Raw genomic sequence first — 15254 nt, forward strand, 5'->3', positions numbered from 1 at the left:
TTTCTGATGGTCTTTATCGACTTTGTCTCGATAATACATTTATTCATAATACCTATACCCATAACCATGAAATGTGTATTGGAACTAAAAGAAACATGATGAATGAACATTCTTATGACTTGTGGCATAAGAGATTGGGGCACATCTCCAAAGAAAGGTTAGAGAGATTAGTAAAAGAATGGATACTTCCGCATTTAGATTTTACTAATCTTGAAGTATGTGTGGATTGCATTAAAGGAAAGCAAACCAAACATACTAAGAAAGGTGCCACAAGAAGTAAAGAGCTTCTTGAAATAATTCACACAGATATATGTGGACCATTCTCCACTGAATGTTTTGGTGGAGAAAAGTATTTTATCACCTTTATAGATGATTTTTCACGGTTTGGATATATCTATCTGCTACATGAGAAATCTCAAGCTGTTTCAGTACTTGAGGTATTTCTCATGGAGGTGGAAAGACAGTTAGATAGAAAGGTGAAAATCATCAGGTTGGATCGAGGTGGAGAATACTATGGAAAGTATGACGAATCGGGTCGTAACCCTGGCCCATTCGCCAAACTTCTAGAACAATGTGGCATTGTTGCACAGTACACGATGCTAGGGATGCCACAGCAGAACGGTGTTGCTGAAAGGCGTAATCGGACTTTATTAGATATGGTCAGAAGTATGGTAAGCAATTCTACCTTACCCAAATCATTGTGGGGTGAAGCCATTAAGACGGCAACTTATATCTTAAACCGGGTTCCTAGTAAGTCAGTTCCAAAAACTCCTTTCGAGCTATGGACTGGTAGGACACTAAGTTTAAGACACATGCACGTTTGGGGTTGCCCAGCAGAAGCGAGACTTTACAACCCACATGAAAAGAAATTGGATCCCAGAACAGTAAGTGGGTACTTTATTGGCTACCCAGAGAGATCCAAAGGGTATAGGTTTTACTGTCCTAATCACAGTCCGAGAATAGTGGAAACAGGGAATGCCAAATTCATTGAACTTGGCGAAATTAGTGGGAAAATAGAACCTAGAGATGTGATCATTGAGGAAGTACGAGTAGATGTCCCCATACCTACATCCTCAGAAAAGATAATGGTTCCTCTAATTGATCATCACAATGATACATTGGAACAAGAAAATGATCACCCATCTCAGAATGATAATATCACTGATGAACCAAGTTCGGAGTTACCAGAACAGATAGTCTTACGCAGATCTCAGAGAGATCGGAGACCTGCTATTTCAGCAGACTATGTGGTATATCTCCAAGAATCTGAATTTGACATTGGGACAAGTGAAGATCCACTAACGTTTTCACAAGCTATAGAGAGATGTGATTCTAGTAAATGGATCGATGCCATGAAAGAAGAGTTGAAATCCATGGATCAAAATCAAGTTTAGGATCTCGTTGAGTTGCCTAAAGGGTGTAAAAGAGTCGGGTGTAAATGGGTCTTTAAGACCAAACGCGACTCTAAAGGCAACGTCGAACGACATAAGGCCAGACTTGTTGCTAAGGGTTTCACCCAGAAAGAAGGCATTGATTACAAAGAGACTTTTTCTCCAGTATCTAAAAAGGACTCATTTAGAATCATTATGGCATTGGTGTCTCATTTTGATTTAGAGTTACACCAGATGGATGTGAAAACAGCTTTTCTAAATGAAAGTTTGGATGAAGTGGTCTACATGGAACAGCCAGAGGGCTACTCAGAAAAGGGCAAAGATCACCTAGTATGTAAGCTTAAGAAATCAATATACGGGCTTAAACAAGCTTCCCGACAGTGGTACTTAAAGTTCAATGATACCATTACTGCCTTTGGATTTAGAAAAAACATCGTTGATCGATGTATATACCTAAAGGTCAGTGGGAGCAAGTTTATATTTTTGATCCTGTATGTTGATGATATCTTGTTGGCTAGTAGTGATCTTGGCTTACTTTATGAAACCAAGGGTTTTCTATCTAAGAACTTTGAAATGAAAGATATGGGTGAGGCATCCTTTGTGATCGGAATTGAAATTCTCCGGGATCGAAAACAAGGACTGTTGGGATTGTCTCAGAAAAATTACATAGAAAGAGTTCTTGAGAGATTTGGCATGAAAAGTTGCTCATCACTTGATACTCCGATATCAAAAGGTGATAAGTTTAGCCTATCACAATGTCCTAAAACTGAGTGGGAGCGTAAAGAGATGGCAAAAATCCCCTATGCTTCGGTTGTGGGGAGCTTGATATATGCACAGATTTGCACGAGACCAGACATCAGTTTTGCAGTTGGCATGCTTGGGCGTTACCAGAGTAACCCAGGGATGTCTCATTGGAAAGCAGCAAAGAGGGTATTGCGATATCTGCAAGGAACTAAGGATTACTAGCTTACCTTTAGGAGAACTGACAACTTAGAGGTAATTGGATACTCAAACTCTGATTTTGCCGGTTGTTCTGATAGTAGGAAATCTACTTCTGGATATGTTTTCCTACTAGCCGGTGGAGCGATCTCATGGAAAAGTATGAAGCAAACTATCACTGCTTCATCAACAATGGAGGCTGAGTTTGTGGCATGCTTTGAGGCCACAGTGCATGGTTTATGGCTGAGGAACTTTATCTCAGGGCTTGGAGTTGTTGACTCTATAGAAAGGCCGCTGAGAATTTATTGTGATAATTCCTCTGCAGTATTTTTCTCCAAAAATGATAGGTATTCTAAAGGTGCTAAACACATGGAGCTCAAATACTTAAGTGTCAAGGAGGAAGTACAGAAACAGACAGTGTCTATAGAACATATTAGTACTACGCTTATGATAGCAGACCCATTAACAAAGGGTCTAGTAGCGAAACAGTTTAAAGAACATGTTGACAGAATGGGTCTTATGATGTAAACATGTTATTGAGCTCGTAGATCTTTTATTTTGTTTTGGACACTTAATGATATCTATTATGGTTGTTTTGTTTCTGTTTTCTTGTCTTTCCAATTCTTTGTACATTGAATGGTTTGGAAAAATGGTGACAAGATAATGTCTGCAACAGACATGAATTGGAACCCAAGGCATTACGGTATTAGCCTTAATTATCCCAATTAAAGATCATGTAAAATTGGTTGCTGGTGTTGTGGTACATGGAAGGGAATTTGTTGATTATATAACAAAGGACCGCCATGACTCGCATCAGTAGTTGATTTAACATTGATATTACAGAACTCATGTAATGTACTTTGAGCTATAAAAGTTTCAGAAAATGAATTTGCGCAGTATGGTTAATTCCTGTAATAAACCCATGAACGGAAAATATTATTTTATGGGCGTATGGGCCAAGTGGGAGAATGTAAGAGTTTTATTTAAACTCTATGTCCCACACACCCATCTTAATAGAATTTGAAATAGTTCAAGTCTATCAGATTAAAGATGAGTGATAACGGGATAAGAGAAATCCTAAGAGATAAGATTAAAACTCTATCTCTAGTTATAGTCAGATACAAACTCTTAGATTTCTTGATGGTCAGAAATCTATAAATAGCACTAAGGGATTAAAGGGTTCTCACCTACAACATTAGAGTGCCTTTTGCCATCGTGAGACACTTGTGAGGCGAAGTTGCTAGGGTGATCCTTCTCTCATAGCCAGATTTAATTCTTCATCAAACTGATGGAGAAAGGTACACATTTATTTATTACTGTTTATTATTGTGGATCATATGAAATCGAAGATCCGTTTATTAATGTTCATGTTAAAATATTTAACACGATCATCCAAAACCCTCTCTCCCTTACTGCTCAGGTACTCAAGGCCAAGTACTTCTCAGGATCTAGCTTCTTCTCAACCAAATGGAAAGCTAATGACTCTTATGTATGGAGAAGCTTCCTCTCAGCAAGGCCAATTCTTATGGAGGGACTGCTATGGAGAGTTGGTGATGGAAAACAAATCAAGATTTGGCAGGACAAATGGCTTCCAAGCCCTTCCACTTATAGAGTGCAATCACCTATAAACATTCTAAATACTGAGGCAACAATATCAGAACTCATCAATCCAGAAACTATGCAATGGGACTTAAATCTCATCCATGCCATTTTCACAGAGTCTGAGGCCAATGTAATCAGTAGGATGACTATTAGCCCGTGTAGGAGTCATGATGTGTTGACATGGAGGTGCTCAGGCAATGGAAAATTCTCAATGAGAAGTGCCTATCACCTACAAGGCACAATGATGGAAGATAGGAAGGGGCAATCTTCAACTCATAACCAACTATCGAGTTTTTGGAGGAAAATCTGGGGTATACAAGCACCACAAGTTACTAAGTCATTTCTGTGGAGAGCAGCTAGGGAATCCCTTCCTACGAATCTAAATTTATACAAGAGGAAGGTGGTGGAGTCTCCCTTCTGTCCAATCTGCTCCAATTTCCCTAAATCAGTTACTCATGCCATTTGGACATGCTCAGCTGCCCAAGATGTTTGGTCCATGAGTTCAAGAAAGATACAAAAGCTAAGTATTCAAAGTGGCTCCTTTATAGAGGTACTGAAGCCTATTTTAGATCAGCTATCCCCTCTTGAATTCACAAAATTTGCAGTTACTGCAAAGGCAATCCGACACAGAAGGAACTCTTGGTTATTTGAGCAACTCTTTCACTCACCTCATCAGGTATCCAAATAGGTCCATATAGAATTGTTAGCAATTGGCCTATGGGTAGATAATGGGGGAAAATCTACTAAGATACAGATGGATCATAGGACTAAATGGACTGCCCCCCCCCCCACCAGACTTCTACAAGGCTAACTGGGATGCAGCTGTGGACAAAGAGAATTCAAAGATTGGAGTGGGTGTGATTATTAGAGATTCGGGTGGTCTTATCATAGCCTCATTATACTCATCCATTTCTTTAAGTCATGATTCTTTACTTGGGGAAGCAGTAGCAGCACTTAGAGCCACTTCATTGTGCTCTGAACTAGGCTTGCAGCAGATCATGTTAGAAGGAGACTCCATAGCAGTGGGTCAGGCTGTCCAACACAAGGATGAAAGCTGGAGCCCTACTGGATTGGTGATTAGAGATATTAAACTTTTACTATCAAAAGTTCGGACATGGTCTATCCACCATATACCTAGGAAATTCAATGTAATAGTGCATGCTCTAGCTAAATTTGCATTGACAAGTTCAGAGGAACATATATTTATGGAGGACTACCCTCCATGTATCCAGCATCTACTTTAATGAAATGAAACTTTCCTTTCAAAAAAGAAATTGTTTTTTCTTTTTATTATACTTTTTTTGTATTTTTATAGGTTTATTATGTATTTGTTTATCTTTGTCTTTTTATAAGGTCTTTTATATTTTCATTTTTTCTTAGAATAATTCTTATAAATTCTTTTTCCTTTTTTGTTTATTCTAGAAGGAGTCAATAATTGAATATAGCCAAACTATTCATAAAATGTACCTAATTCTGTTTTAGTAATTTTTTATTTATTTTTAATATTGGATTATTACACATAATCAAACTAGTTCTATTAATAGTAGTTATTATAACACCACATCTAAGATTAATAAAATCAATAATACCATCTAGTTTTATCAATGATTCTCGTACCTGAAGTAATATGGAAGTCCGGCAATGAACTTTTCCTTTTAGTACGGATGTTGACAGTTATTTCTGATCATAACTTTAGTTAGAAATACATTTTTATATCAACAAAAATTAGATAATTTAATACATCTTAAATTAATTAATAAAACACTAGTTCTTTCTTTAAATTGAATAGGATCACCAACAAAATGCTTGGTTAATATAAATATTAAAGTATTAACAGCATCTTTCAATGGTTGACTATCTTCTGTTTTAATAATTTGCATATTTTCATCATGTTTATATTGATTAAATATTTTTATTCTTTGTTAATGTGAAAAATAATGATCCCACCAACCTTTTAATTGGCCAATGAAACCTGTAACTAGAATATGAGCTATTTAATGACCTATTTTCCTATTACTTTTATAAACATTATCAACCATAATCATTTCTTGAAAGTGATTTAATATTTCATACTCAAATAATCCATCTATATTCCATTAATATAATATATCTGGTAAAAAAATAGATCCTACTATATGTTCTATTTCTTCGAATTGCATATCTGGAGGAGAAAGCATCGAATACTAATTACGAGTAATAGAAACATGATGTCTAGAATCCCTAGCTGAATATTTGTTAGCTTAATCTCCTCTAATCTTATTTGTTTGTAAATCTAAATTTTTAAATTGATTTTCAATATTACTAATTTCAGAATCAGATAAAAACAGTTGAGTCTGTCTTACTTAATACATTAATATGAGATTGTTTTGAAGTACATGCAGTATTAGTAATACTTAATTTTTCTAATTTATTAGAGATTTATTCTAATAAATCATCTTTGTCTTTAAAAAAATTGGGTTTCAGGTGAGATGGAATTTCTTGAGGAATAAATAAAGGGTTTTCTTTCGTTTATTTAATAGTAGGATTGATAGGATATATTTGGGTTTCAATCATTTCTAATTGTTTACTAATGATTTTTAAATATAGATTGGTATAATTATTTTATTGGATTATATTATCAATGTTTTTATTTTCTAATATAAAATTATATTTCTTTATTGGTGATGCTAATATTTGAGTACTTCTTTGATTGTACTTAATAGTTTCAAAAGAGGGATATTCTTCATAAATGATTTGATTATTATCTTCCTTAATCTATTGATTAGTAATCATATTTATAGTTGATAATTGATTTGATTTATATATTTCAAACCATGTAAAGAAAGGTATATTAATTTGTATATTTTCTAAATATTCATAATATTTTCCTTGAATATAATCTCTTTCTATTATTGTGAAAGTTGAAAAAAATACTAATCTTTTTTGTTTATTTTCTTCTTTTATATAATCTTGTTTGAGATATTCTTTATTAATTTTAAATTCTTCTTTACTGAGCATCATCTCCAACTATTTGTGAATAACTTGGAAAAAAATGTTCTTTTACTTGTTTGGGATTATGAGATGTGGATGCTTTATCTGGATGATTAACAATATATATTGGTGTATAAAAAATAATTCCAGAAGTAACTCTTTAGATCTGAGTATCCAGATTCTGAGATCTGGTGTCAAAATTTTGAGATTTATTCCTAGAAATTGAGGTAAGAATAGATCTGGGTGTATGATAACTAGAGGGTACTTTGAAAAATAATGTGACTATGATAATGATCTTCTAAAAGTTAAAAGGCTATTTGGATTGTTCTGTCCCTTTTTTTATCTATATAATCTAGATCCTTTTTAGAATGATTTTCTATTTTAGGTAATAGAATAATATTTTTTAACTATCATTTATTAGGGAGAGTAATTTGATTCCAATTAATTTGTTTAGGAATTTGTATACTAAAATTTGGTGTGCTAGATTGTAATAATAATTTATAGCCTTTTGGACTGGTAATAAGAGATTGTGGCTCTAATGTTATTTTCATTAGTTTATAATGGATTATATATATTATAGTTAAATGATATGATCCTTTTATCATATGATAACCATTTGTTTTAATATTTAATGTTAAAGCACGCAGGATATTAGCATCAAATAATAAAAGTGAATAATTAGAATTACAATAAACTGGGCCTTAGAACAAGTTATATTCTACTATGCCAAGAAATGAATCATGAAAATTATAGTGTCTTTCGTCTCTTAGACAGAGTAATATTGAAGCATTTAATCAGCTTTTGGTGAGTGGTTTTATAATCACTTATACTAATCCAATATGTATGAAAAATATTTTTATTCTTTATGACGTTTAATAACCTCTTTTGTTAATTATTGTAATGATTCATAATTATTATTTAAACTAATGATTTTTTCTACCGTTTTAATAGTATAATTAGTAATAAATGATAATTTAGAAGAAAAAGTGGATCGTTTGTATATTTGATTTTTTGGGACATCATGAATTGTCTAATCTTGTAAATTTTTTCTATGTCTATTATACTATAGTCTTCTTAGTTAATAGAATCAGGTTCAGATTCTATAGGTATACCAGTAGTGGATACATTTGATTTAAATGAAGAATCCATTAAGATAGGTTTTTAAGGCATATTTCCTATATTTAAAGAGAAATAAGTACATCAAGATCTTGAGAGAACACCACTGGGACCACTCTTAAAGCTCTCCAACATACATGGGCTGACCAACAGATTTTCATGGCTTGGCAATATAAAACTTTCAATATACTTCATTTTCTTTAATACAGGTTATCGTTGTTAAAAATATGTATTAGTATTTTTTTTTTTTTTTAATAAAGCAAGGATACTTAGATGGTTTTTTATACTTTTAATTTTTGCTATTAAGAAGTCGCAATGATCTTCCCATTCCTCTATTGCTACTTGTTTACTTTGAAATACATGAATTCATCATTAATTCATAATCTTGTTTCATTAATTGTTGTTTTCATTTAAGTACCTTTATATTATCCATAAGATGGTATAATTTAAGTCTTGAATTATAATCTAGACATTTTAAATCATAAAGATCACGAAAACCAATACTATGAGCATAATAATAATTTACCATAAAATTTAATATAAAACAATAAAACAACAAGATAGAACAACAAGATAGAACAACAAAACAGAACAATAAAGAACAATAAAATAGCAATATAATATAATAAAATATAATAGCCAATGGTTCTAATACCATAAACGTATCTAAGGTAATATAAAATAGGTATATATGTAATTAATATATTATATTAATGTAGGCAGTATAGTACATATACTATATATAGTATATAGTATACATTATATATATATATATTATAGTATATATACTATTATGTATAGAATATAGTTTATTGAATATGTAACTATATATTTATAATATAGTAAGTGTATATGTATATATATATATATATATTATAGTGGCCTACGTTCGAACGTAAAACCATGTGTTCCAACGAAGCAACCATGCGTTGGAACATGTCAAGGTAACGTTCAAACGTTTCTTGGAAATTGGTGGAATTTTTTCCCTCTTAAATGGAATTTCTTGTGAAAAATTATGTTTGAACGTTGCCATTCTAACATTCTAATGTTAAGATCATATGTGCAAATGTTATGAAATGTGAAAAATTGCATGGCTAAACAAGCGGGATCCCAAAATTTCACGTAATGTTTGAATGTTTCGTGGTTTGAGGCAGCGACTTTTCATTTAAAATGTTGCTACAATAAGTCTAATGATCAAGGAAAACAATGCTGTTATCTTTAAAATGACCTAGTGTAGTGACAATCGTTAAATAAGTCCAAAAAATTTAAAAACAATTAAAACACCCTAGACAAGTCTGGGATGTGCTTAAATCTGAAGGCAAATTCATCCTATGTATAACAAAGAGAGAGAGTGTGAGAGAATTTAGTGAGAGATAGCTAGAGTGAGAGAGAGTTAGAGTGAGAGAGAATTACGTCAGGAAGAGCTTGAGTGAGAGAGATTTTGTCTTTCCTATTGAGTCTATTTTTTTTTGTTCTTGAAGTGGAGTAATGAAAAAGTTATTTTTCCTTGTGTTTTTTTGGTGTATTTTTTAATTATATTTTTGTAAGGATGTTGTTTAGTATTTCTAATGAGTATTGTTTATTTTTTTTAAATTTTTTTAAGGATTATTTGTTGGGGCTTATTGAAACATTTGATTTATAAAGTCATTTGTTGGGCTAGGTATATTTCTAAACTTTCTTATGAATATGTTGTATTTTTTGTGAATTGATTGTGAATATTTCTTGAATATGTTTTGCTTTAGTGAATATGTTATGAATATATTTGTGAAGTTTTATGGAATATGTTGGAAATATGTGAATATTTAATAAATATGTTGTGTTTTTGTGAATATATAGTGAATTTGTGTGTGACAATTTATTGGATATGTTGGAAATATGTGAAAATATTGTTAATATGTGTGACGCCCCCAACTCTCACATATGGAAAGGCGGGAATCGAGGTGTCGAGATGATGACAACATAGGTCACACACCCCAACGACAAGTGCTAAGTCTGTGCACATGCAACACATGTAAAATGAAAGATGCAGCAGATAAGTTAAAGCCAATCAACTAAGTACCAGAATTATTAAATACAAATTCACTTAAATATATACAAGCATATCAAAAAGTAATATAATTATCCGATGAAAACAAAAATAAATCCAAATACAATAACTAAAAGTGGAAAAAAAATCATGATACATGAGAAAGTGATCCCAAATCACTTCTCTAGTAGAGCTGCATTCTTAGGCTCTACCTCATCATCTGCATCCAAATCTACGATACCATAAAGCAGTACCGCATGGTGTTGAATACTATGAGATTACGAGTCTCAGCAAATAATAAACCAAACAACACAATAGATTAAAATACATTCATGCAACAACAATTATGTGTGTATATGATGAAATATGCATAAGACCCAAAAATCATTCTTTCCAAAAATCAATTAGTTCCAACAAAGGCCAAAATCCCATTTTGGCCTAAAAACCATGTACACTAAAAATAACATCAGCCATTTTCTGAAAATGGCCCTATATAAAAATCCAAAATTTTTTTAGAAAATGGTTCACATAAATCCATTTATCAAAATCAAATATCCAATTTTAAACTGTATGCACCATCATCCCTCCAAGGGATCCTTCACACACCCTGGCTCGCTTCGTCGCACCACGGCTAATGACTGTGCGTGTGACTTTGTAACATGTGATACCCAGTTTTGCATATAGCTCGTTTATGGCCAAGCATCCTCTAGCACCCACTAGCAGAGGGGCCACAGAGTAGGCACAAGAGTGTTACCATCCCGTCCAATCTCGTTATCGCCCAATGACAATCCAGGAGATGTCACTCAGTATATTATGCTCCCGAGTGATTAGAGAAGCTTCATCAAGATAATTCTCCATCTCGGCTTGGGTTTGTGATACACATGCACCCAAAAATCATCTTACTCATGATAATCCAATTTTCATTTATTCACATGAAAATGCATGCCATAATGCAATAAATAACATGACACGATGCTCAATAGACAACAACCCAACACAACCTAGTTTCACAACAACTCCATCCTCTAATCTAATCGACCTCCAAACTCCTCAGACTCAAAGTCCAGCAAAACCAACCAGATCACAAAAGATTATTAGTGTAAAATATGTTTAAATCTCAAAATGTTTTTTAGAAAATTACTTACAGTGCTAAAATATAGTTTTCAAAGCATCATGAAGGTGTTAGAGGTGGCGGCATAGCCACATAACAGTGCAAATTGGACAAAGTTTGTGAGTCATAAAATACCCAATTTTGAACTGGGACAAACGAAGACTTGGGATGGATAGAGAATGATTTAGAGGTGTTGGTGAAGCTACTGGTAGTGGTGGTTGGCCGTGGGTAGGGGCGTGGGTGGAGATTGAAGGTTAAAATACCCAAATTGGAAAATGAGATGTAGGGGCTTCAATGGTGGTGGATCGGAGCAGAGGAGGGGTGGATTGGGTGGCTAGAGGGCCGACGGTGGTGTGGTGAAAAGCTAGTGGCCAATGGTTGTGCAATGGTGATGTTGGAATGAAAATGGCCCATGGCTTGCAGTCGTGCATGGGGCTAATGGCAGCATGGGCTAGGCTAAAAATGGGTGGATGAGATTGCCGGCCAGAGGGGAAGAAAATGGGAGAGGTGGTGTCGCTCACGAATGGTGCACGGTGGCGCTATTGGTGTTTGAAGAAATGAACGAGGGAGGGGGTGGGGTTGTTGCCCGGGAGAAGAAAGAAGCAGAGGAAAGAAGGTGAAAAAAGGAAAATGAGGAAAAAAGATAAAAGAGGGAAAAAGAAAAAGTGGAGGAAATATATGAGGTTTAATTCTCACAACTTGGGTCACAAAATTGATCCAATGAAAAGAATTTCAAAACAGTAAGTTAAACAAAATAATTTAAATGAAGTGACTATCTAAAATAAAATAAAAATAAAAATCCAACACAATAATTTAAAGCCCAACAATAAATTAATTTAAAGTAAAGAACAGTTTAATTACAAAACAATAATTAATACTGTGACGCCCCCAAATCCCCACGCACGGACACGGGGAAATCGAGACGTCCGGATGGTGACAACCCGGGTCACCACCCTAACGACGGGTGCCAAGTGTGTGCAAAGGCAACATATGTGCACGAAAAAACACGCAGCGGATAACGAAAGTCATATAACTAAGTACCAGAATTTTTCTTAACGTATTACAAGCTGTTCAAAACATACATAAAATATTACAAAACACTAACATAATTTTAAACCAAAAACAAAGCATAACATCAGCAACCCGGCGGAGCTGCATCCTCGGGCTCAGCCTTCTCTTCCCCATCCTCAAAACCTGCACCAAAAGCTACGGAACCAAAAATGGTACCGCAGGTAAGTAAAACCCCAACACTACTAGATAAAAAGACATAGAATTCAAACAAAATGCATGAAGCATGCCCAATGCACAAATCCCAAAAACATAATTTTCCACACACGCCAAAAATCCCATTTGGCCCAAAAACACATCTTTTCCAAAAACCACGCCAAAAGTCACATTTGGCCTCGATAATCATCTCAAACCAAAAACCATTTTATCCGTATGCACCATGACCTCCCCTAGGGGTCATCCACACACCCTGGCTCCAGTGCCGCACCGCAGAGTACCACTACGCATGTGACACCTAACAAGCGATGCCCAGTTCCACGCCCTTCGTGTTCATAGCCAAGCATCCTCTAGCCCTCACCAGCGAAGGGCCACGGAGTCGGTGCGTAGGGCGATGCCTGGTTCCGCGCCCGGCGCGTTCGTAGCCAAGCAACCCCTAGCCCCCGCTCCCGTCGTCGCCCACTGACGACCCAAGGGACATCACTCAGTTTATTCCGCTCCCGAGTGACCAGAGGAGCTCCACTGAGATAATACCCCATCCCGGCTTGGGGTCGTGATACACACGTACCCGTAAGTCCACTTACGCCAATAAACAGGCTTTTCACAATTACACAAAAACACACGTGCATGCACCATGTAAATGCCATATCAATGCACCAAAATAAACAACCAACATATATCAATTAAACAAGCAACTCCGTCCTCCATCCATCTGACCCCCGAACTCCTCGGACTCAGTCCGGAATCAGCCAACCAACAGATAAAATAATTGAAAGAGTAATATATATTTAAATCTGAAAATAGGGTTTAGAAAATACTTACAGCGCTATACGGTAATTTTAGAAAACACTCGGCGTTGCAAACGGCGGAGAAAAAATAACGTTACAGTGAAAATTTACTGTGGCCGTGGGTTGTGAAATACCCACTTTTGAACGGGGACAAACCAGGGCTTGGGATTGATAGGGAATGGTCTAGGGATGATTGTGAAGCTATTGGAAGTGGTGGTTGGCCGTGGGTGGCGGCGAAAACGCCGGAGAGAGGTCGGATTTCCCAAAAAGGAAAGCTAGCTCGTGGGAGCTGTTTCGGTGGTCGTTGGAGGCCGAAAATAGGTGGGTTAGGATGGCAAGGGACCGGTGATGAAGTGGTGAAGAAATGGTGGCCAGAGGTGGAGCGACGGCGGCTGATCGGAGCAAAACCCGTGCGGGCTTTAAAGGGGTTTTCCGGCCAAATGGCCGGCCGGATGGGGGTGGGAATTGGTGGGGAGGTGCGCCGGAGGGAGGGGAGTCGAACGGTGGCGGCGGTGAGCCGCACGGTGGCCAGACGGCGGCAGGTCGAGGGGTTGAAGCGGCTCCGGCGTAAGGGGAGGAGAGAGAGAGTCGAGACGCACGCGGGAAGAAGAAGAGAAAAGAAAGAAGAAAAGAAAAGAAAAAAAAAAGAAAAAGAAAGAAGAAGAAAAAAGAAAAAAGAAGAAAAAGAGAAAAAGGAAGAAAAAGAGAAAAAGGAAAAAGAAAAAGGAAAAAAGGAAAAGAGGTGTAGGAAAAGAAGATGAGGTCTAATCCTCATTCCGGGAAAACAAAAACTAAACCGCTGCAGCGAGATTAAAAACCGTAAACAACTAAAAGAAATAAAACACAACATCAATTAAATTAAAAACCAATTTTAAAACGCAATAAATTAAAATAAATAAACTAATATATTAATTAAAATAAAAGCAACCATTTTAGCGAAAACACAAGCGAAAGCGGGTCATCACAAATACCAAGAAAGCACATCAAAATAAATTTCACAACTTAAAAAATTATAAAATAATCTAACAAGAAATGCGCTAAATTTAAAACAAGCGAACCAATATTTAAATAAAATAAAATAATCCTTCAATTAAAATACACTAAAATACAGGGTATCACAATATGTTTGTAAATATTTCTTGAATATGTTTTGCTTTTGTGAATTTATTTGTGAAGTATTATTGAATACATTGAAAATATGTGAATATTTATTAAATATGTTGTGGTTTTTTGAATATATAGTGAATTTGTGTGTGACTATTTATTGGATATGTTGGGAATATGTGAAAATATTGTGAATATGTTTGTGAATATTTCTTAAATATGTTTTGCTTTTGTGAATATATTGTGAATTTATTTGTGAAGTTTTATTGAATATGTTGGAAATATGTGAATATTTTGATTTGTAATTATTGTGAATATATGTTATTTTGTTATTTTTTATTATATTGTCATTTGTGATTATTATATATATAGGACATAGAATTAGGAGATAAAAAATATAGGAGAAGTAAAGAATCCATATTCACATTATATATATATATATATATATGTACTAATTTTAAAAAAATACAAATATATAATAAATTAGTATTATTAAACTATAACCATAATATGTATAATAAATGCATACTACGGTTAACTAATGTAATTTTAAAAATTAAATAATTAACATCTAGCTAAGCACTAAGCAATCCTAATTGAAATAATAAGCATACTAATTAAAATAAAGAACTTGTTAACAAGTAATATTATAATATATAACTAATAAGAATATTAAAACATACAGACAAATTCATAGGACATAGTAATTAAAAGAAATAAGATCAAAGCATGCTAAGGACCAAATAAATAATAACTTTAAATTTAATTTTAAATACCATCCATTGGACAATACATATTTAGTATGCATATGTATAATAATTATAAATAACCAATAAATGCTAAGTTAAAATAAATAACAAATAAAAAAATAAAGAATTCAATTCATAAGATACGAAGAATAATATTTTATGATTAAGTAACAATTAATAACTAATTTAACTAAAAAATAAAAAATAAGTAAACAACATAATAGATAATACAAT

At 34.3% G+C, this 15254-nt stretch overlaps 1 protein-coding gene across 1 annotated transcript; it reads left to right on the forward strand.

Moving 5' to 3' along the window:
• Nucleotides 1-4660: 4660 nt before the first annotated feature.
• Nucleotides 4661-5176, forward strand: LOC122316174. The gene has a single exon (XM_043132707.1). The coding sequence runs from the start codon at nucleotides 4661-4663 to the stop codon at nucleotides 5174-5176; it is 516 nt and encodes a 171-aa protein (XP_042988641.1).
• Nucleotides 5177-15254: the final 10078 nt, after the last annotated feature.

The sequence above is a fragment of the Carya illinoinensis genome, chromosome 7 (genome assembly GCF_018687715.1).
Source record: "Carya illinoinensis cultivar Pawnee chromosome 7, C.illinoinensisPawnee_v1, whole genome shotgun sequence".
NCBI lineage: Eukaryota > Viridiplantae > Streptophyta > Magnoliopsida > Fagales > Juglandaceae > Carya > Carya illinoinensis.

What these genes read in the sequence shown, in the direction of transcription:
- LOC122316174 (XM_043132707.1), top strand. Translation starts at nt 4,661, where the DNA reads ATGGGGGAAAATCTACTAAGATACAGATGGATCATAGGACTAAATGGA.